Genomic DNA, 21182 nt, shown 5'->3' on the forward strand with positions numbered 1-21182 from the left:
CTTTATTATAAAAATATTCAAGCATACAGAAAAGTAAAAGAATTTTTGAGTGACTATGTGTATATAGTCAGAATCTATACTGGCAGAATCTATACTGGCTTTATTATATATCTATCTAACAATCTGTCCCTCTCTTCATCATCAGTATACCTTGTTTTTTAGCTTCTTTAAAATTTTTGTTAGTTGAAAGATCAAATTGTGTGTATTTATTATGCACAACATGATGTTTTAAAGTATATATACATTGTGGAACGGTTAAGTCTAGCTAGTTAACAAATGCATTACCTCACATAGTTATCACTATGTTAGGCCCACTTAACATCTACCCTTAGCATTTTTCAATAATACAATATATCATCATTAACTATACTCAGCATGCTGTACAATAGATCTCTTGAGCTTATTCCTATCTAATTGTAGTTATGTATCCTTTAGCCAGCATTACCCTAACTCCCTTCCCCACTAACCACCCAGCCTCTGGTTACCACCATTCTAATCTCTAGTGCTATGAGATCAACTTTTTTAGACTCCACATATGAGTGAGACCATGTGGTATTTGTTTTTCTGTGCCAGGCTCATTTCACTTAACATAATGCCTTCCAGGTTCATCCATGTTGTTGCAAATGATATGACTTCCTTCTTTTTATTATGGCGAATAATATATCATTGTGGATATGCGCCACATTTTCTTTATCTGTTCATCTGTTGATGAACTCTTAGGTTGATGCCATATCTTGGCTAGTGAGACTAGTGCTGTAATAAACATGGGAGTGCAGATATCTCTTCAAGGTACTGATTTCATTTCCTTTTGATATATGCCCACTAGTGGGATTGCTGGATCATATGGTAGTTCTATTAATTTTTAGATAAAGCTCCATACTGCTTTCCATAATGGCTATACTAATTTACATTCCCACCAATAGTAAATAAAAATTCCCTTTTCTCCACATCCTCACAAACACTTGTTATCTTTTGCCTTTTTGATAACAGCCATTCTAGCTGGGGTAAGATGATATCTCATTGTAATTTTGATTTGCATTTCTCTGATGATTAGTGATATTATTGAGCATTTTTTCATATTCCTGTTGGCCATTTGTATGTCTTCTTTTGAGAAATGTCTATTCAGATCTTTTGCCTACTTTTTAATTGTGTTATTTGTTTTCTCACTATTGAATTGTTTTAGTTCCTTATATATTTTGGATATTAGCCCCTTATCAGATATATAGTTTGCAAATATTTTCTCCCATTCTGTAGTTTGTCTGTTCACTCTGTTGAATGTTTGTTCCCTTTGATGTGCAGAAACTTTTAGTTTGATGGATCCCATTTGTCTTTTTCCTTTTGTTGCCTGTGCTTTATCCCAAAAATTATATAAAAAAAAAAAAAATCATTGACCAGAGGCCAGGCACAGTGGCTCATGCCTGTAATCCTAGCACTTTGGGAGGCCAAGCCAGGTGGATCATTTTAGGTCAGGAGTTCAAGACCAGCCTAGCCAACATGGTGAAACCCCATCTCTACTAAAAGTACGAAAATTAGCCGGGTGTGGTGGTACGCACCTGTAATCCCAGCTACTCAGGAGGCTGAGGTAGGAGAATTGCTTGAACCCAGGAGGCGGAGGTTGCAGTGAGCTGAGTTTGTGCCACTGCACTCCAGCCTGGGTGACAGAGCAAGACTTGTCTCAGAAAAAAAAAAAAAAAAATCATTGACCAGATCAATGTTATAGAGCTCTTTGCCTATGTTTTCTTCTGGTAATTTAATAGTTTTGGGTCTTAGATTTAAGTCTTTAATCCAGTTTGAGTTGATTTTTGTATATCATAAGAGATAAGGGTTTAATTTCATTCTTCTGCATGTGGATGTCCAGTTTTTTTTCCTGGCATATTTATTGAATACACTATCCTTTCCCTAATGAGTGTTTTTACCACTTGTGTCAAAAATCAGCTGGCTATAATGTGTGGATTTACTTTTGGACTCTCTATTCTGTTCCACTGGTCTATGTGTCTGTTTTTATGCTACTACCATGCTGTTTTCATTACTATAGCTTTTTAGTGTATTTTGAAGTCAGGTAGCATGATGCCTCCAGCTTTGTTCTTTTTTTTCAAGATTGCTTTGGTTATTTGGGGCCTTTTGTGGTTCCATACAAATTTTAGGATTTTTTTTTCTATTTCTGTGAAGAATGTCATTGGTATATTGATAGGGATTGCAGTGAATCTGTAGATTGCTTTGGGTATTATGGACATTTTAACAATATTCTTTCTTCTAATCTGTGCATATTGGATATCTTTCCATTTATTTGTGTCTTCTTCAATTTCTTTCATAAATATTTTATAGTTTTTCAGTGTAGAGATCTGTCACCTCTTTGCTTAAATGTATTCCTCAGTATTTCAATTTTTGTATCTATTATACACAAGATTTTTTTTGACTGTTTTTCAGACAGTTTGCTAGAAATGCTACTGATTTTGCATGTTAATTTTGTATCCTGCAACTTTACTGATTTTTTTTTATCAGTTCTAACAGTTTTTTAGTGGCATCTACGGTCTTCTCTATACATAAGATCATGTCATCTGCAAAGAGGGACAGTTTCACTTCTTCTTTCCAATTTAGAGCTTTTTATTTCTTTATCTTGCCTAATTTCTCTGGCTAGAACTTCTAGTACAATGTTTAATAAGAGTAGGGAAAATGGACATCCTTATCTCATTCCAGATCTTAGAAAAAAAAGCTTTCAACTTTTCCTTGTTCAGTATATTGGCTGTGGGTTTGTCATATACAGCCTTTATTATGTTGAGGTACATTCCATCTATGCCTAATTTGTTGAGACTTTTTATGGTGAAGGAATATTGAATTTCATCAAATGCCTTTTCTGCATTTGTTGAGATGATCATACAGTATTTGTCCTTCATTCTGTTCATGTGAGGTATCACATTTATTGACTTGTATATGTTGAACCATGCTTGCATCCCAGGGATGAATCCTACATGATGACGGTGAATGATTTTTTAATACACTGTTGAATTTGGTTTGTTAATTTTTTGTTGAATATTTCTGTATTCAAGTTTCCTGGGGATATTGGCCTGTAGTTTTCTTTCTTGTTATATCCTTATCTGATTTTTGGTATCAGGGTACTGCTAGCCTTGTAGAATGAGTTTGGAAGTATTCCCTCCTCTTAAATTCTTTTAGAGGAGTTTGAGAAAAATAGGTATTAGTTCTTCTTTAAATGTATGGTAGAATTCACTAGTGACACCATCAGGTTCTGTGCTTTTCTTTGATGGAAGACTTTTGATTACTGACTCAATCTCCTTACTCATTATTGGTATGTTCAGATTTTCTATTTCTTCATAATTTAGTCTTGATAGGTTGTATGTGGCCATTTATCCATTTTTTCTAGATTGTCCAATTTGTTGGTGTATAATTATTTATAGGAGTCTCTTGTGATCTGTTTCTGTGGTATCACAGTAATACATTCTTTTTCATCCTGATTTTTATTTATTACTCTTCTCTTTTTTTTCTAGTGTAGCTAAAAGTTTGTCAATTCTATTTATCTTTTTAAAAAAAACCAACTCTGTTTTGTTGATCTTTTCATTGTTTTCCTGGTTTATATTTCATTTATTTCTGATCTAGTCTTTATTATTCTCTTCTACTAATTTTGACTTTAGTTTATTTTCTTGTTCTTCTAGTTTCTTGAGGTACAATGTTAGGTTATTTAATTGATATCTTTCTTCCTTTTTTATTAGGCATTTATTGCTAAAATATTCCCTATTAGAACTGCTTTTGCTTTATCGTATAGGCTTTGATATGTTGTAATTCTATTTTCATTTTTCTCAAGAAATAGTTCAATTTATCTGATCAGTTTGGCCCTGCATCCCTACCCAAATCTCATCTTGTTGCTCCCATAATTCCCATGTGTTGTGGGAGGGGCCCAGCGGGAGACAATTGAATCATGGGGACAGGTCTTTCCCGTGTTGTTCTCGTGATAGTGAGTAAGTCTCATAAGATCTGATGGTTTTAAAAAGTGGAGTTTCCCTGTACAAGCTCTTTTTGCCTGCTGCCATCCATGTAATACATGACTTGCTCCTCCTTGCCTTCCCCCATGATTATGAGGCTTCCCCAGCCATGTGGAACTGTAAGTCCATTAAATCTTTTTCTTCCCAGTCTCAGGTATGTCTTTATCAGCAGCAAGAAAATGGACTAATAAATTATCTTTTAATTTTTTCATTGACCCATTGGTGGTTCAGGAGCAAGTTGTTTAATTTCCATGTATTTGCGATTTTCCCAATGTTCCTCCTGTTATTTATGTCTAGTTTTATGCCATTGTGGTCTGAAAAGATACTTAACATAATTTCAATGTTCTTAAATTTGTTAAGACTTGTTTTGTGGCCTAATATATAATATATCCTGAAGAATGTTCCATGTGCAGTTAAGAAAATTGTGTATTCTGCAACTGTTAGATAGAATGTTCTATATGTGTTTGTTAGGTTCAGTTGTTCTGGAATGCAGTTTAAGTCCAGTGTTTCTTTGCTGATTTTCTGTCTGCCCATTGATGAAAGCGGGATATTGAAGTCCCTTACTATTCACATTGCTATATTGCAATCTATCTCTCCCTTCAGTTCTATTAATATTTGCTTTATATACTTATGTACTCTGATGTTGGGTATACATATATTTACAACTGTTATATCCGCTTGCTGAACTGACTCCTTTATCATTATATACTGACCTTTTTTGTCTCTTTTTATAATTTTTGACTTAAAGTCTATTTTATCTGATATAAGCATAGTTACTACTGTTCTCTTTTGGTTTCCATTTACACAGAATATCTTTTTACATCCATTCACTTTCAGCCTATATGTGTCTTTACAGGTGAAGTGAGCCTCTTATAAGCAGTGCATAGAGGGGTCTTGTTTTTCAAGCCACTTTATGTCTTTTAATTGGAGAATTTGATCAATTTATATTCAAAGTAATTATTGATAGGTACACACTTATTACCACCATTTTAAAATTGTTTTCTGGTAGATCTTTTCATCTTTTCTTACCATATTTCTTTCTGGTTAAGTAGTTTTCCCTGGTAGTATTTTTGATTCCTTTCCTTTTGTTTTTAGTGTGTATATTATAGGTTTTGCTCTGTGGTTACCATGAGTCTTACAGAAAACATCTTATCGTTATAACAGATTATTTTAAGCTAATAACAACTTAACTTTGATTGGAAAAAAAAATCTCTACACTTTAACTTCACTACCCCTCCACATTTTGAATGTTTGATGTCACAATTTACATTTTTATGTTTCATATCCCTTAACAAATGATTGTAGTTATTATTAAACAGTTGGTCTTTTAACCTTAATACTAAGGATGTAAGTGATTTATACACCACCTTACAGTATTAGAGTATTCTGAATTTGACTGTGTACTCACTTTTACCATTCAGTTTTATACTTTCAGATTTTTTTTATTACTCACTGGCACCCTTTTCTTTCAGCCTGAGGAACTCCCTTTAGCATTTCTTGTAAGACAGGTCTGGTGGTGATAAATTTCCTCAGCTTTTGTTTGTCTGGGAAAGTCTTTATCTATCCTTCATTTCTGAAGGACAGCTTTGCTGGGTACAGTATTCTTGGTTGGCAGTTTTTGTCCTTCAAAACTGAGTATATCATCCCACCCTCTCTTGGCCTGTAAGTGTTTTCCTGAGAAGTCTGCTGTTAGGCATATTGGAAATCCCTTATATGTTATTTGCTCCTTTTCTCTTGCTGCTTTCAGGATCCTCTCTGTTTTTGATCTTTGACAGTTCGATTGTAATATGTCCTGAGACAGCCTTATTTGGATTTAATCTGATTAGAGACCTTTGGCATTCCTATAATTTGATATTTGTATCTTTCTCCTGGTTTGAAAAGTTTTCTGCTATTATTTTTTTAAATAAGCTTTCTACCCCTTTGTCTTTCATCTACTCCCTCTGGAATGCCAATGACTCAAACATTTGCTGTTTTGATGCTATCCCATAAATACTGTAAGCTTTCTTCATTCTTTTTTCATTTTTTCTTTTCAATCCTCGCTGTATATTTTCAAATATCTTCAAGTTCACAGATTGTTTCTTCTGTTTAATAAACTTTGCTGTTGATATATTTTTCATTTTGTTCATTGTATTTTTCAGTTACAATATTTGATTTTTTAATATTTCTCTGTTAAATTTATCATTCTGGTCACTTATTCTTTTCTTCATTTCATTTAACTGTTTCTATGCATTTTATTGAAGTTCATTGAACTTCCTTAAAACAGCTACTTTGAATTTTTTGTCAGGAAGTTCATAGCACTCCATCTCTTCAGGGCTAGTCACTGGCACCTTATTTTGTTCATCTGATGATGTCATGTTTCCCAAATTGTTCTTGATTATTTTGGTCATGTGTCAATGTCTGCACATTGATGAAGCAGATACTTATTCCAGTGTTCACAGTCTAGCTTTGTCTAGGAATTTTCTTCAATAGTAAGCCTATCTAGAGATTTTGGGCAGGTTGTCAGCGTGTGGTCCCCAAGACTGCAGTTACTGCACACATTGCAGTGCATGGGGGCCCTCTAAGCCCAGGTCTGTCACAGCCAGCACAGTGCCAAACTGAAGTCCCATGGCTGCTAAAGCTGTCACAGCATGAGCTAGAATCTCATGGCTGCTAAGGCTGCTGCAGTGCTGATGTGTAATCAAAGCCCATGGCCACTGAAGCTAGTACAGCACTGGGGCATGCCCAAAAGTCACACCTTCTGAGGCCTTCCTGTCACTAGGGATTATGTGGAGTCCAAAGCCTCTGTAGTTGGCCAGCAGCGATGCAGGCCAGAACTTGAGTCCATCTTGCAGGGGCTATGTGTTCCCATCTGGTGTTGGGATAGGTCTAGGGGCTATGTCTGTGGGTATCAGCCTGTCATTGGGCTGTGCAGGACTTCCCAGTGCTGGGTTTTACTGTGGTGAGCCCAGTATTAGAGTGCAAAGCAAAGTCCTTTGCTTATTTCTCTTTCTTTCCCTCAAGTCTATGGTGTGTCTCTCCATGCTGTGCTGCCTATTGCTGGGGAAGGGGTGACATGGGTAATGTATAACTATCCTTCCTACCTTCTTCAATGTGTCTTTTCTTATTGTTATGCTATAACTAGATACAGTGATCTCTAACCTGGTTTCTCTAGCTCTTGTGAAGTATTTTCATGCATGGATAGTTATTCAAATAGATGTTTATGCAGGGGAATGATTGCTGGAGAGTCCTATTCCATCATCTTATACCATCCTCCTCTTCTAAATCTTATTTTTTTAAATGTATTTCAAAGTAAATTTCAGACATTGGTACATGTATCACTAATACTTCACCACTTCAAAACAATTTAGTTTATTTTTAACTGCTATTATAATGCAAGTTACTTTTAGGTTATACACAGACACAGACACAGACACACACACACACACACATACACACACCTCTCAAAAAGTCAACTGATGAATGTTTCAGTCAATTGGTTGCTTTCAATAGGACTTACCAGGAGTATTCATTTTTATCAGGCATGTTGGTTCTTAAAAAACAAAGAATGAAAAATCCTTTGCAAACACTCTAGCTTTTGGCTGCTTTGCTTTCAAGGGAATACAGAATTGATCTTCATAAGCAAGCCAGGGTCAGTACAATAAAATTGAAGAAGAATGTTGAAGAATTGGAGTACTGTTTTACTTATGACCTCACAGTTAGTTCTCATTATGGCAGACTGGACTAGCTTTATTCTTTTTCCGCAACTTGACCTTTTCAATCATACCTCCAATGCCATTCCCACACAAGCCTCTCTTTCCTTTGGTTTTAAAGACAAATGGGGGAAGGAGGATTGTTGAACACTGGACTATTTTAACCCCTCCCCACCTACTACTTTTCAGTGTATGAGTAAATGGTATTGCCTTTGCTTCTTAGCTTCCAAAGACATTATAAAGCAAGTCTGAGGCAGCCCCATGCATTACTTCAAGCTCTACCTGTTCTCTAGGTATTGAACACGACATATTTCACAGCACAGACTCAATTAGAGTCTCCTTAAAACCCCACTATTCCAATAGCCTTTGGCAGCATGTAGGTGGGATTTAAATTATATATTGCTTCAAAGTGACTCCCTGGGGCATTCACTTCTCTGAATCATACTGAAATGTGGGTTTTCAAATGTCTGCATATGTTGTGCAAAAATGTTGGCACATGGAAGTGACACTTTTTCTGTATGAAATGAATTCAGAAGCTTGGAGTAGGATCAAATTAATCACACAATGTGAAAATGTATTTGCCCCAAAGGAAGCCATTGTTTTCCATTCCATAACTGGCTGTGAAGGGCCAACCATGTGTAAGATAATCCATTAGGCAATGCAGGGAGTACAAAAGTAGAGAAGTCATGGTGCTTTTCTTGACCAAGTTACAAATCTAACAGAAGACATGAGTCAGGTAGACAGATAATATAATATAAAGTAGAAAGGGAGAAGGGAGGAATGGCTTCTGGCTGGAAGAGTACACGAAGACTTCATAGAACTGGAGGTAACTGGGACATGCTTTGAAGCTTGTGTTTCCTTGGGTAGAGATAACGGAAGAATATTCCAAGGGGTCAGATCAACATGTGGATAACATTCAGCATTGGGAAAGTGAAGAGGAGGTCTATGGAATAGCAAATAATCTATCCTGGCTGGAATACAGACATGTATTCAGTGAAAAGACAGGAAAGTGAGTTGGGGCTATATTGTGACAGATTTCAGAGGCCCAGCTTTAGAGTTTGGAAAGCAGTAGTGAGCCAGAAAAGAATATTAAATGCAACAGTGATAGGATTAGAACTTCATTTTGGGAAGACTATTCTGGTAGAGAGTATGGTTGAAGCAAAATGAAGATGGAGAACACATCATAGAAATAGCATCTTTTACATTTATTCCCTTAATATCACAGTAAAAAAGTAGCTAAAGAAATTTTGATATTCTAACTGCAAATAATGTCTTTCAAGGTAGGGAGCCATGCAGCTGATGCCTGAAAAATCTATTACTACTATAGTGGCCTGATCCTTTCTTCTTGATTTTGTACAAAGTCCAAAACAAAGGTTGGGTGTTTTTATTAAACTCAAAGCTGACTCCAACTCTTTCATCAATATCAATAACTTTATGACTAATATAAACACCAAAAGTCTTCATTTGAGGAAATAAACTCTAATAATTCATAATATGAAATTAAGGAAATGAAATTGTTTTCATTTCCACTTTCATGGATGCCTAAGCTCACTTATACATTTATGTCAATGTTGTCAATATTTGGGGTTACAATAAATATAGAAAAGTTAACATCTCTACCACTCTATAAACTCTATAGACCACAATGAATCTAATTAATATGCACTAACATTGGAGTGCCCATTATGTACCAAATGTTTAGGTACTTTTGCGGGTATATCTTCCGTCATCATAGTTTCTCATTTATTTATCACACAAAACCTTTGTAGTAGGTATTATGAACCTTAAATTTCAGATGAAATATATAAGGCATAAAGAAACTACTCTATCTGGAATCAGACAGCAATAAATTTTAAAGCTAGAATTCAAACCCAGGTCTGTCTGACTGGAGTCTTACTACAATTCCTTCAAGCTGAAGGGATGTGTATTATGGGTGTAGGTTGTGGCTAAGCTTGTCAATTACTTAAAAACAACTATCAAATGAATGCTTGTTTGTTTTTTTTTTCCAAACTAATGGTTTATTTAACTACACCAATTGGGAATTCCCAGAACATCAAAGAGATGTTTGAGAAACTAACAGAAATCTTGAGACTGGAATGATAAACCTTGAAATATGCCACATTGAAGGTCTAACAAATATCATTTGCTACTAAAAAGGATGGCTAAATTGTGGAGGGATGGAAAGCTTCACAGCCAGGCTGTGTCATCTGGGTGGTCCTTGAGATCCCAAAAGGGTTTTCCATAGAAGACATCTGAAAAGATTTTTGGGATATCCTCCAGCTGCAACAGCTGCTTCTCAGTTGCAAACAGACCTGTAGTCATCCAGCAATTTGTAAAATAAGCCACTTTCCCCACATACCAACCAGTGAGGAGCATGACTGAAAGCTGTCCCAGGTCACTCTACAGAGTGTCCCATGACACGCGTGGAGTCTGTCTAAGTGAAGCCTGGATGAAGAGTGTGTCTTCTTGACAAGGTCCCTCCTGGCTGCAGAGCTAGACTCAAGCACATAGCAATGATCATGCTCTTATCCATTAGCTGCAGAAACACCGCTGGGTTGATGGGAAGCAACAAGGGCTAGAGGCTGGATGACCTAGGTTCATGTCCTGGCTATTTCCTTTTTGTTAAGTCATCTGCCCTGACTTCCTGGTAGGGCAAGGATTGCAAAGATCAAATGAGATCATTTTTAGAAGTGCTTTGAAAAGTGCAGTGGTTCAGGCCAGGCGCAGTGGCTCAGGCCTGTAATCCCAGCACTTTGGGAGGCCGAGGCGGGCGGATCATGAGGTCAGGAGATCGAGACTATCCTGGCTAACATGGTGAAACCCCGTCTCTACTAAAAATATAAAAAATTAGCTGGGCATGGTGGCACGCACCTGTAGTCCCAGCTACTCGGGAGGCTGAGGCAGGAGAATGGCGTGAACCTGCGAGGTGGAGCTTGCAGTGAGCCGAGATTGCACCACTGCACTCCAGCCTGGGCAACAGAGCAAGACTCCATCTAAAAAAAAAAAAAAAAACAAAAGAAAAGAAAAGTGGTTCAACCAACTGTATCAATTTGTTTTTGTTGAGATCAGCCCACAGCATCTTCATCTTCATCAAAGAAGGCTGTGGTGTCTAAAAAAAAGATTTTTTTATAATTTAAGAAGCAACCCTTACTGAATATTCTACCATGACTAGTCAGTCCTTTTCGTTATGGGACACAAACAGAAGGAGTTTCTAGTAAACTAGGGATGGGAGGGACTAGAGTTCTAGTTGATATGCCTTAGAAACTCACTCTATTTAATCCACTGGGCAGTGAATTTTTGGTTGTTTTTGTTGTTGTTGTTGTTGCTGTTGATGCAGGGTCTCACTCCCATCGCCCAGGCTGGAGTGCAGTGGCAGGATCATGTTGCACTGCAGCCTCAACTTCCTGAGCTCAGGTGATCCTCCCACCTCAGCCTCCTGAGTAGCTGGGACTGTAAGTGTGCACATCACCACAACTGGCTAATTTTTTGTATTTTAGTAGAGATGCGGTTTCGCCATGTTGCCCAGGCTGGTCTCAAACTCCTGGGCTGAAGCGATCCACCCACCACCTCAGCCTCCCAATCACAGGTGTGAGACACTGAGCCTGGCCAACTTTTTTTAAAGGGATTAATTTTACCTTTTGTAAAATGTAGGAAATATATATAGTAACATATAGCACATATGCACTTACCCATATACATATTTTTGAACCTTACTGCAAACTGGCCTAAATCAATTTGACTGTTTAGTTTTTAGATTCCTTTTTAAAATTGTGGTGGCCTCCAGCAAGTAAAAGTAGATGGTAACTATTTGCTTTTCAACCAGGTTGTACACTACAACAAAAGCAAATTCCAAGTCAAATTCTGCCACGTATAAAATATCCATGGGAAAGAAGCCACGAAAATTATCATACAACCTGCTGCTGTAAATTTGGTGATGTTTCCTCTTGTCTTTTCAGGAACTCCAAAGCACTGCATCAGAGACAATCTACCACATCTAGTTATTTTTCTTCCTGTGCACACTACTGAACCACATTTCCCAGAAACCTTACAGTTGGGTTGGGGCAACATGACCATATTCTGATTTGGCACAGAAAATCTCTCACAAGACTTCTTTTTCTTTACCTCCCACCCTGGAGGTCCATTTTAAAGATGGTGGTATTATAAGATGGTGCTATTAAAGACAGAAGGACTTGAGTCTTCAAGTCACCCTTTGGAGGAAGACAGCTGAGGCAGGCTTCCTAGAAAGGAACATCCACTTTGGACTTAGACTAAGTCCAAAAAATAAATTTTGTGTCAAGACACCAAGATTTGGATTTATTACAATAGGTAATGCTAATTACCCTAATTAATACAAGCAACTGCTTGTATCTGCTGAGAGAGATACGTCAATATTCTAATGGCAAAATCAGCAAACCATCTTGCCAGGTGGGGCCAGGCAAATGAATCTACTGTTGTGTGAGGGAAACACAGAAATGAATGGAGCTCTAGCTGTATTCAGCCACTCGAAAGTAGCTTGATTTCTGGAGTTGCTGGATTCTTACTCTTTGTCCACGTAAAAATAGAGGGACATGAATAATCTTTCTAGTTAATCACATATTTCACCAATAAAAACATTGCATCTAACATCATTTATGCTAATTAATGAACCCTCTAGCGTGAATATCTGATAACATCATTCTAAGTATTTTTGCTGCCACTTGGAACGTCATAGTAAAGTTCTTCAAATAATCACTAATCAGTCTGGATTCCTGCCTAAGACAGAGGTGAAGTTCCAAATATTTAACCACTAGCATGGCACAATCACCAAGAGATGAAAATAGCTGTAAATTCTTATGCCAGAGCGGTGCCTTCTAGCCTGGATTACTTCAAGTGTTAACTAAGCTCCCCTAGGGTAGAGATTAAAGTAATTCATAGAGTCACTGTTTATATTGAAGTACTTAAAAAATAAATTACAGACAATATAACAGGTGCCTAATTCACAGCCATCACCCATTTTATTTATTTATCTGCTCACTCAAGAATTACGAGCAAAGGATCATGGGATCTATTCCTAACTGAAAGATTAGATCAATCAAATTAGCCATCTGTCTGTGGAAGCCTTTAAACTCAGGTTGTATTTAAGTATTATGTTTCCAAGTGCCCAGATGTTACAGAAAAGTGCCTGCTGATACAACTCGTTTTGCACAATGTAAGCCACTAAATGGCTAATATAAACTTATTGCAGCAAGAAAAATAAATAGCATTAACATTGCATTAAATCTGATTTGGGATTTTGGGTGCCCTGTCAGCAAACACAAGTGTTAAAATTTAAATTGCTCAGGACTTGCAGAGTCAGACAAGAAAGAATTGTCAAGTGTCTTTAGATAAGGGGGATACTGGAAATGAGATCAAAGCACTGGGATGTATATCCTTGCTCGGTGTGGTTGGTGAAAGTAATAATAATTACTATGACTATTGTTAGATCGTATCCTGTCCTTAGGTAGCACTTCAGCTCTTTCAAAGCGCTAGTCTGCTTTGGATAAGTGGGGGCTTTTTCCAGCTGAGGAAACATCAATAGGAAATGGACTGAGTGAGCCCGGTCTATTTTTCCATGTCCCTAGCAGTGATTCCTGATTTACTCCAATCAACTTATCAGTGAGCAAAACCTGGACCATTTCTTAGCTCTCTGGCTTTACAGAGACTTTCACTGACTCCCAGTAACATATCAGTTTGGATAATTCTGTTTTAGAAACAGCTGCTGCCCTACCACATCCTGCAAAACTTCCCCCAAGACAATTACCAGACAAAAATCATCCTCATTTTCCTAACCAAAAATCAAGGCATGTGGTTGACCAGGGAGTCTTTCTAATTTGTTAATTCATTTGTCTGAAAAATGTTACAATTCAGTACAAATTACATCACATGTAACCATACCTTAATACCTATAGAAAGGAATAAAAGTACATAAAATCATAAATGTCTATGTTTATTACTTCTGATGCCTGGAAATATAGAAATTCTTTCAGGTTTTTCTTCCTTGTCCAGATTAAACAATCCCAATTTCTTAAATATTGCCTTCACATGTCAGTCTTTAATCCTTTTTAATGCCCTGCTACATGCATTACAGTATTGGATCTTCCGTGGAACATTTTATGGTAGGGTCTTTCTTTATCCTACTTTTACAGATCAGTAAACTGAGGATTATGGAGCATATATAACTGACCCACTGTCACCATGTAGCTGTAAAGTGTCAGAACTTGAACCCAAATGTGTGGAATATCAAAATATGTGCTCTTACCCAAGCCTTCCTGCTCCACCAGGAGAAACCAGCCTTGAAGGCTGAAAGAATAAGCTTGGGATTGGGGGTGAGGGAGGTAAGGTGGGAAAATGTTGGTTATATAGAGAACAGCGTGGCTTTTTGTTAACGCCATTGCAAGGTTTCCCTCTTTCACCGGTCAACTTAGAGTCTAAGGACAGGGTTGTTCTACTTAAATACAGATGCCTAGAGCAACATGTTGTCGTCAGCAGTCACAGCTGGGCGTGGAGGTATGAAGCAGTGAAGATCAGCATAACACAGAGTACCTGGGTCGAGATACCAGGGAGAGGGAGGCAGTGGGAGAGTCCAAACTCTCTTTTGGCATGTCTCGAAGTGTGCATCAAGTCATCTGAGGTTCTTGTTTAAAAAGGCAGGTGCCTGGATTGCACTCTAAAAATTCAGATCCTCTTAGTGCAGGAATTACTGCTGAGGGCGGAGACCCGCGCAGAGCCAGCTCTGGAATGTGCGCCCTCTGCTGGCAGAAATTTTATTTGACTCATCTAAGCCACTGCATGAGAACCCGTGAGGGGTTCTGCAAGGAAGCAAAAGTACCCCCGCTCATTTCAGGGGGCTGAAGCTACACCCTGGGGTCCTTCCTCGAAGGCGAGGTCCACAATCAGTGAAATCAAAGATGAGTTTGGGGGATTTCCTCTAAAGGCTGCCATATCTCCTCACCTTTTCCCTTTTTCGATAACTGAAATAGCAGGTGCATCTCTAAGATGTGCAGCTTGACATGCAAAAACAAAGGCAAGGCACACGGGCCTTGAGCAACTCAAAAGATTTTCTGCAGCAATCAAGACATCACACCATTCAGTCAGCTGGGAAACACTACAGTCCGGCCTGCCAGGGTGTGAGGCAGGAGAACACGAGGTAGCCACAGGATAGCCCTGGGCAAGCTGGAGTCCCACCTCAGCCTCGGATGCTGAGTTTCAGTCTTCCAGAAATCTAGCCAAAATTACTAGACCACTTTTGGGCTGTAGTGAGCCATAAACAGATGGACTACTATTCCCCAAAGAATGCTAAGGTTATTAAAGCCCTCGGCTCTGGGTAAGAAGAACAAAAAGCACCACTCAGCTCCTTTCTGGTCAAGCCATTCTTCCCTGAGAAAGAATTCGGAAAAACAAGTCTTGCCTCACATTAAACTACACTTACTCCTGACCTTGACTCCTCTGTCTCTTTACCTCTCACAGAGAATTAATGGAAAGAAAGAGTGAGACTAACAAACAGAGATGGAGTCAAAGAGAGAAGTGCTTCCTTATGAGGATTAGATACGATGTTGAAACCAATAGGAGGGGAAGCACGGTGATGGAGTGAAGAATCAGAGGCAAACATTTCTGTCTGCCTGAATTGCGTGGGGCGCTAGGAGTTGGGTGCTGGGGATGTGTGTGCTAGGTCCCTAGCACCTAGCTTCTAGTGCCCCATGGCTTTTGTGAGCTAAAGATTTCCCTAATAAATGAGACAGCCTGAATCAGCACTGGGATATGGAGTACAGTGGACTGGAAAGGGGACAGGAAGGAACATACAGATGAGAGATCTCCCCCAATTGCCATGCTTTGGGAAGAGGGCTTGGATGAGAGCTATAAGCGAGGAACTAACCAGTCTCTTGTGAATTCCAGGTAGATCAAGGTGGCACTGGGGAAGTAGACCAGGATGACCCCTGACCCCTGGCCACTGCCCCTTAGCCATTCAGCCTCACACTAGCAGCAGCAGAATGCCTCTAGAGGTGCGTGTATCTCTACCAGCAACCAACAAGATGTATTGCCCACAAGCTAACCCTTCTCTTCCAGCCTTTTGTTTTTGCTTCCTGATTTTCCTTACATCTTTATTTTAGTTTGATTATACCACTACAGAAATACTGACAAAGTGGAAAGAAAAAGATGAGAGAGCTGCATCGTGCTAAGGATGATTGTGGACACCCAGATACTCCAGGGAAAACCTTGAACTCTGAACGCTGACTTGACCTTCTTCCACTGACCCTGGGACCTCAGGCAAACTGGACAGGCAGGAGGAAAGGCAGGACCCATGTGCAGTTCTCCAGCCCCTCTAGTGCCAGAGAGTTAATAAATGTCAGGAGACTTGTCTAAATAAACAAAGAGCAACCCCAGGCTCTAGGCCTGGGAGCACCGGTCTTTAACCCCAGGAATCCTTCCCAGACATGCCACGGCTGTCAGCCCTAAGTCTGACTTCACTGACAGAACCTTGTAGAGGGACAAAAGATCTATACCCTGTCTACTGCATAGGAATGAGGAGGTCTTAATGGCACAGCCACTGTAGCTTGAGAGCTACAGCAAGCCTTCCGAGCTGGAGATCCCTTTGCCTCTGACGTACCACCTCCCACCACCAAGCATAAGAGTGCTTAGAAAATAAAGCCAAGATACAAAAGCAAATAAACCTTGACTTATATCTCACACCTCATACAAAATTAACTCAAAATGAATTATAGACCTAAATGTAAAACCTAAAAAACTTCTGCAATAAAACATAGGGAAACATCTTTGCAGCCAAGGGTTAAGCTTTCAAAAAAACAGCATGAGCCATTTAAGAAAATGATAAATTAGACTTTATCAAAATGTAAATCTTCTACATTTTGAAAGACACCATTAAGAAAATAAAAAGACAAGCCACATACTAGAAGCTGAGATTTACAAAACACAGATCTCATAAAGGACTTGCATCCAGAACATACAAAAAACACTCAAAATTCAATCATAAGAAAATAAACATCCCAATGTTTTTTCTTTCTTTTTTTTTTTTGAGACAGAGTCTTCCTCTGTCACCCAGGGTGGAGTGCAGTGGTGCGATCTTGGCTCATGGTAACCTCCCTCTCTGAGGGTAAAGTGATTCTCATGCCTCAGCCTCCCAAGTAGCTGAGACTACAGGCACGTGCCACCAAGCCCGGCTAATTTTTGTATTTTTTGTAGAGCTGGGGTTTTGCCATGTTGGCCAGGCTGGTCTCAAACTCCTGGCTTCAAGTGATCTGCCCACCTTGGCCTTCCAAAGTGCTGGGATTACAGGCATGGGCCACCATGCCCGGCAAACATCCCAAGTTTTAAAAATCAGCCAAACATTTAAACAAAGATTTCACCAAAGAAAAGATGGCAAATAAATAAATTTTTTAAATGTTCAATATAATTAGTCATTAGAGAAATGCAAACTAAAACTGTGATGACATACTATTACATGCTTATTATAATAGAATCACTAAAACAAAACCAAAAAAAAATTCTACCAAGTGTTGTAGAGGATTAGGAGCAGCTAGAACATTCATACATTGTATGAATGTAAGATGGTACAGCCACTTTGGAAAACAGTTTGGTGATTTCTTATCCAGCTCAACATACACCTGCCACGTGATGCAGTAATCCCACTCCTTCTGTTTATCAAGAGAAATGGAAACATATATCTTCCAAAGACTTCTATGTGCACGTGTCTAGGAACTTCATTCGTAATAGCCTAAAACTGAAAACAACTTAAAAGTCCACTAACTAGCAAATGGTTAAACAAACTGGAATTCCATGGTCCATCCAACGCACCACTACTCAACAATAAGAAAGGAACAAACTTCCAATATATGCAAAAACATGGATGGATCCTAAAAGCATTATACGACAGAGGGTGGACATAAAATATGACATTCTGGAAGAGGCAAAACTACAGGGATAGAAGTTAGATCAGTGATTACCAGGGGCAGGGAGGGAGTCATTTTTCTACAAAGGGACACAAGGGAATATTTAAGGATGATGGAAATGTTCCATATATTTCTATTCCGGTGGTTATTACATTACTGTGTATGTTTGTTAGGGCTCATCAAACTGTAGACTTGATGAAATTTATTGCATATAAATTATACCTCAATAAATCTGACTTTAAAATGATAATAAGGACAAGAGTTAGCAATATGCCTGCAGGAATTAAGTGACTTGTTGCATGCTGGTTCCCACAGTTGTCTAGATTTCCCCTCCCTTCTTCCTGCCCACAGAAGCACGGCAGTCCTCCTGCACTTTCTGGTGAGACTCAGGTGATGGGACCAGCACTAGGCTAGAGACCACTCAGGAGGGTGGGAGGTCCAGATGCTAGTTCCAGTTCAGCTTCTGATGTTAACTGGGGCAAGTTACTGAGTCACCCTCAACCTCATTGCAAAATGAGGACTTTTCACTTCTTTCCAGGCCTATGATTCTAATTTGTAGTCTGAAAAGGAATGAAGGCTATCCAATGCGTTGTGTTTCCACACCGTGAAGGTCTGGGGAAAGGACAGGGCCCTAAACCCTCCCAATTCTTCAGAGGCCCCTTTTTCTACCCTCAGGTACTCTAGTGGGCCCTCTGACCCTCACCAGCCTTAATCCCCAGGAGTTCAACAAGAGAAGCAAGTGGTTCATCATCACCCCATAAGGCCACACCCTGTGATTCTTATAAATGAGGCCAGTAGACAGTAGCTTCCAAAATTCTTTCAGTATCATACGCACTCTGTTGTCTTAGGAGGCATGGGCAGACCCCATTTACAAATGTTTAAGAGCAACGCAGGATCCCCACACAAAACAGCAGCCTCCACCTAGGCTCCAGTATCTGACCCACGGGAGCTCCACTCTTCAGCCTCCAGGAAGACACCCTACAAGACATGCTACACACCTCTGCAAACACGGTGTTCTGAGCTCAGTTTCTGGTCCTGAGTATCAGAGCCTAAATTTCCATTCCACCGCTTACTAGTTGTGTGACCTTGGGTGAGATATTTAACCTCTCTAAGCCACAATTTCTCCTTCAGTAAAACAGTGATAATAATAGTCCCCATCTCCCAGGGCTATTGGGTTGATTAAATAAATCACTGTGCATCCGGTTCTTAGAACAGTGTAGCAAGCACTTAGTGTTAGTTATTATGATTTAATTTAACTTAATTTGAAAACTGTCATTTCTTGTAAGTCTTGGCAAATGCAGAGGTTTCTTTATTAATGTTCAATGTCAAAAGATGAGCTATCTTGGGCTGAAGAGAAAGGTTGCTTGTGTTGAACCCAAACTAGACTCAGACTTGAAGCTGCTACTCAGTTTTTTCTCACCAGAGGTAGGTGCAGATGGGGAATTTCCAGGTTGATTTTGAATCCAAGACTTCTCCAACAATGCTATACTTATCAAAAGTAGATTTAGGAGTATGAGGAGACAGGGAGGGTCATCCAAATAAAACAGAACCGCTCCAGCATGCCTGCACAGTGGCCACGATACCTTCAAAGTACTGTCTATGAACCAATTTCTGTTGAGGAAACAAGGTACAAAGAAACTCCCATATGGATACTAGCAGGATTTGCTGGTGTCTGGGGAAGATTATAAACTAGCTAGTTGCTGCTCACATCAGAGCCAAGCAGGGCACATTCAGTTTTTTAATCTGGACCAATTTTCCGGATCAAAAACTAGTCTTTCCAAGGGATGTAAATGAGCCCAGGAGGGAAATTTCCCCTGAAGTTATGAAGTAGCTGTCATTTTAATCTGAGAAGCTTTCCAACCTGAAAGCTAGTGTCTGGATAAAATTATAAAGTAATAAAAATAAAACTCTTCTAGGTTGAACCTAGTCTAAACACTTCTATCTCAAGTTTGATGTAATTAATATGCCAAAGTATTTAAGAGGTGGTGTTTCCACTATCAAAACCCTATCTATGCTTCAAATAAAACCAAAGAGGCCAGCATGGCATATTCCTGGCATGAATATCAGAATGAGACCCTGAATGAACCAGGTAGAAAATCTTTTTAGGAGAAGAACTCCAAAAAATAAGAAAGAAAATATGATGACCCACATGAGCAGTTTTATACAACAGGTTTTTATAAAATACTTTTTAAAAATTCCCCTTAAATGGATTAAAATATATCCTTTAAAAAGCATTGCATACACTGTTCATGCTTTAAAACTATAGATATAACTATGCTTTGTTTAAAAATTGTGACAATTAATAGATGATTTCATGTGAATAAATCTGCAAAATGCAATTGATCATGATGTGGTTATCTTAAGGAGGAAAGTTAGAAAGAAGCCCTTCACCGAAATCCTTGAAGGTGTATGTATGTGTGCATGCAGGAAGAGAAACAATTTAACGTGATATTACCTTGGACTGAAGCTATTATCTCCAAAATGAATTGAAGAGCTCATAAATGGAGTGGCTCATAATTTAAATATGGTGTAGATTATGATAATGACCTTAGATTTCAAGGCAGGTAACAAGTGCTGGTAATAACAGACACAGTGCAAAGACTGAGGACGCTTCCAGAGCCGAAATGCAACAAGTCATATTTCCAGATAGAGAGCTCCAATGCGAAAATATTTAAGCATTCACATGGGATCCCGCTAAGACGATTTTCTTTGCCCTCTGATAAATTTTCCTAGCTTTGCCTCTTTCTTACAGAAACGTTTGTGAAGACAAACTGCACTTTCTGTGAGGTTTTGCAGACTGCATTCAAATAAAAGTAATATTGTTTTCCATTGTTCATAAGATATAATTAATCCCATAAGACAACCTCCCTTACAAAGTAAGTTAAGACAAAACAGATTTTTCAGAATTCTAAATATGGTCCCAGCAAAAAATAATAAAAATCGTTATTTGGGAAACAATGTTTAGAACTTCATTGTTCAGAATGTTCTACTTTGAATAATCTCACAACATACGCCAAATCAAAGTAGACCAAAATAAACGAAGACTTTTTACCTATATGCAGCTAGAGGAAACACACGTTATTATGGTTTCAAGTTCTCCCCCAATTCCCAATCCCTTATAAAAGGTTACAACGTACATACCTTTGTTTAAATGGCAAAGCAAAGACAGGAGTTCAAAACACGGTAAAATTAACCCACTGGGTTCTTCCTTCTGAACAAATGGCCCCAGAGTGGAAGAGGATGCTAAGAGCAGAGTCCGCATCCCTGCACAATGCGTGGGCAGGGCCCGAGATGGGCAGAGGGGGCTCCAGGCAACCCTTCAGACACTTAACAGGAAATGGCTGGGCTCTGGACAATATGAATTGAGTAAAATGTTTGGAGACGCAGGAGGGGCTAGTTTGACTCCTCTGCATGGTTGCCATCCTCTGTAATTGAGACAGCACGATCGCTGTCCCAACTGTCAGCTCTCTGCGGTCAAACACGGGGACCACCACCTCTACTGTGTCTGGAAAATTGATCATTCTTTTAATAAATAAATATCCCTAGCGCCGCCCGGGCTCGGGGGAGGGCGAGGT

General features: G+C 38.9%; 1 protein-coding gene across 2 annotated transcripts in view; it reads right to left on the reverse strand.

Moving 5' to 3' along the window:
* The window catches only part of EGFLAM (EGF like, fibronectin type III and laminin G domains), a 207631-nt gene that overhangs the window by 185973 nt on the left and 476 nt on the right, over positions 1–21182 (reverse strand). The window contains exon 1 of one of the 2 annotated variants that reach the window (XM_063700784.1): positions 20749–20886. The exons of the other annotated variant lie outside the window; for it this stretch is intronic. Coding sequence (XP_063556854.1) covers positions 20749–20869 — 121 coding nt within the window. The 5' untranslated portion in view covers positions 20870–20886. Of the gene's footprint in view, positions 1–20748; positions 20887–21182 lie in introns of those variants that run through there. 2 annotated transcript variants of the gene reach the window in all.

This window comes from Gorilla gorilla, chromosome 19 (genome assembly GCF_029281585.2).
Source record: "Gorilla gorilla gorilla isolate KB3781 chromosome 19, NHGRI_mGorGor1-v2.1_pri, whole genome shotgun sequence".
NCBI lineage: Eukaryota > Metazoa > Chordata > Mammalia > Primates > Hominidae > Gorilla > Gorilla gorilla.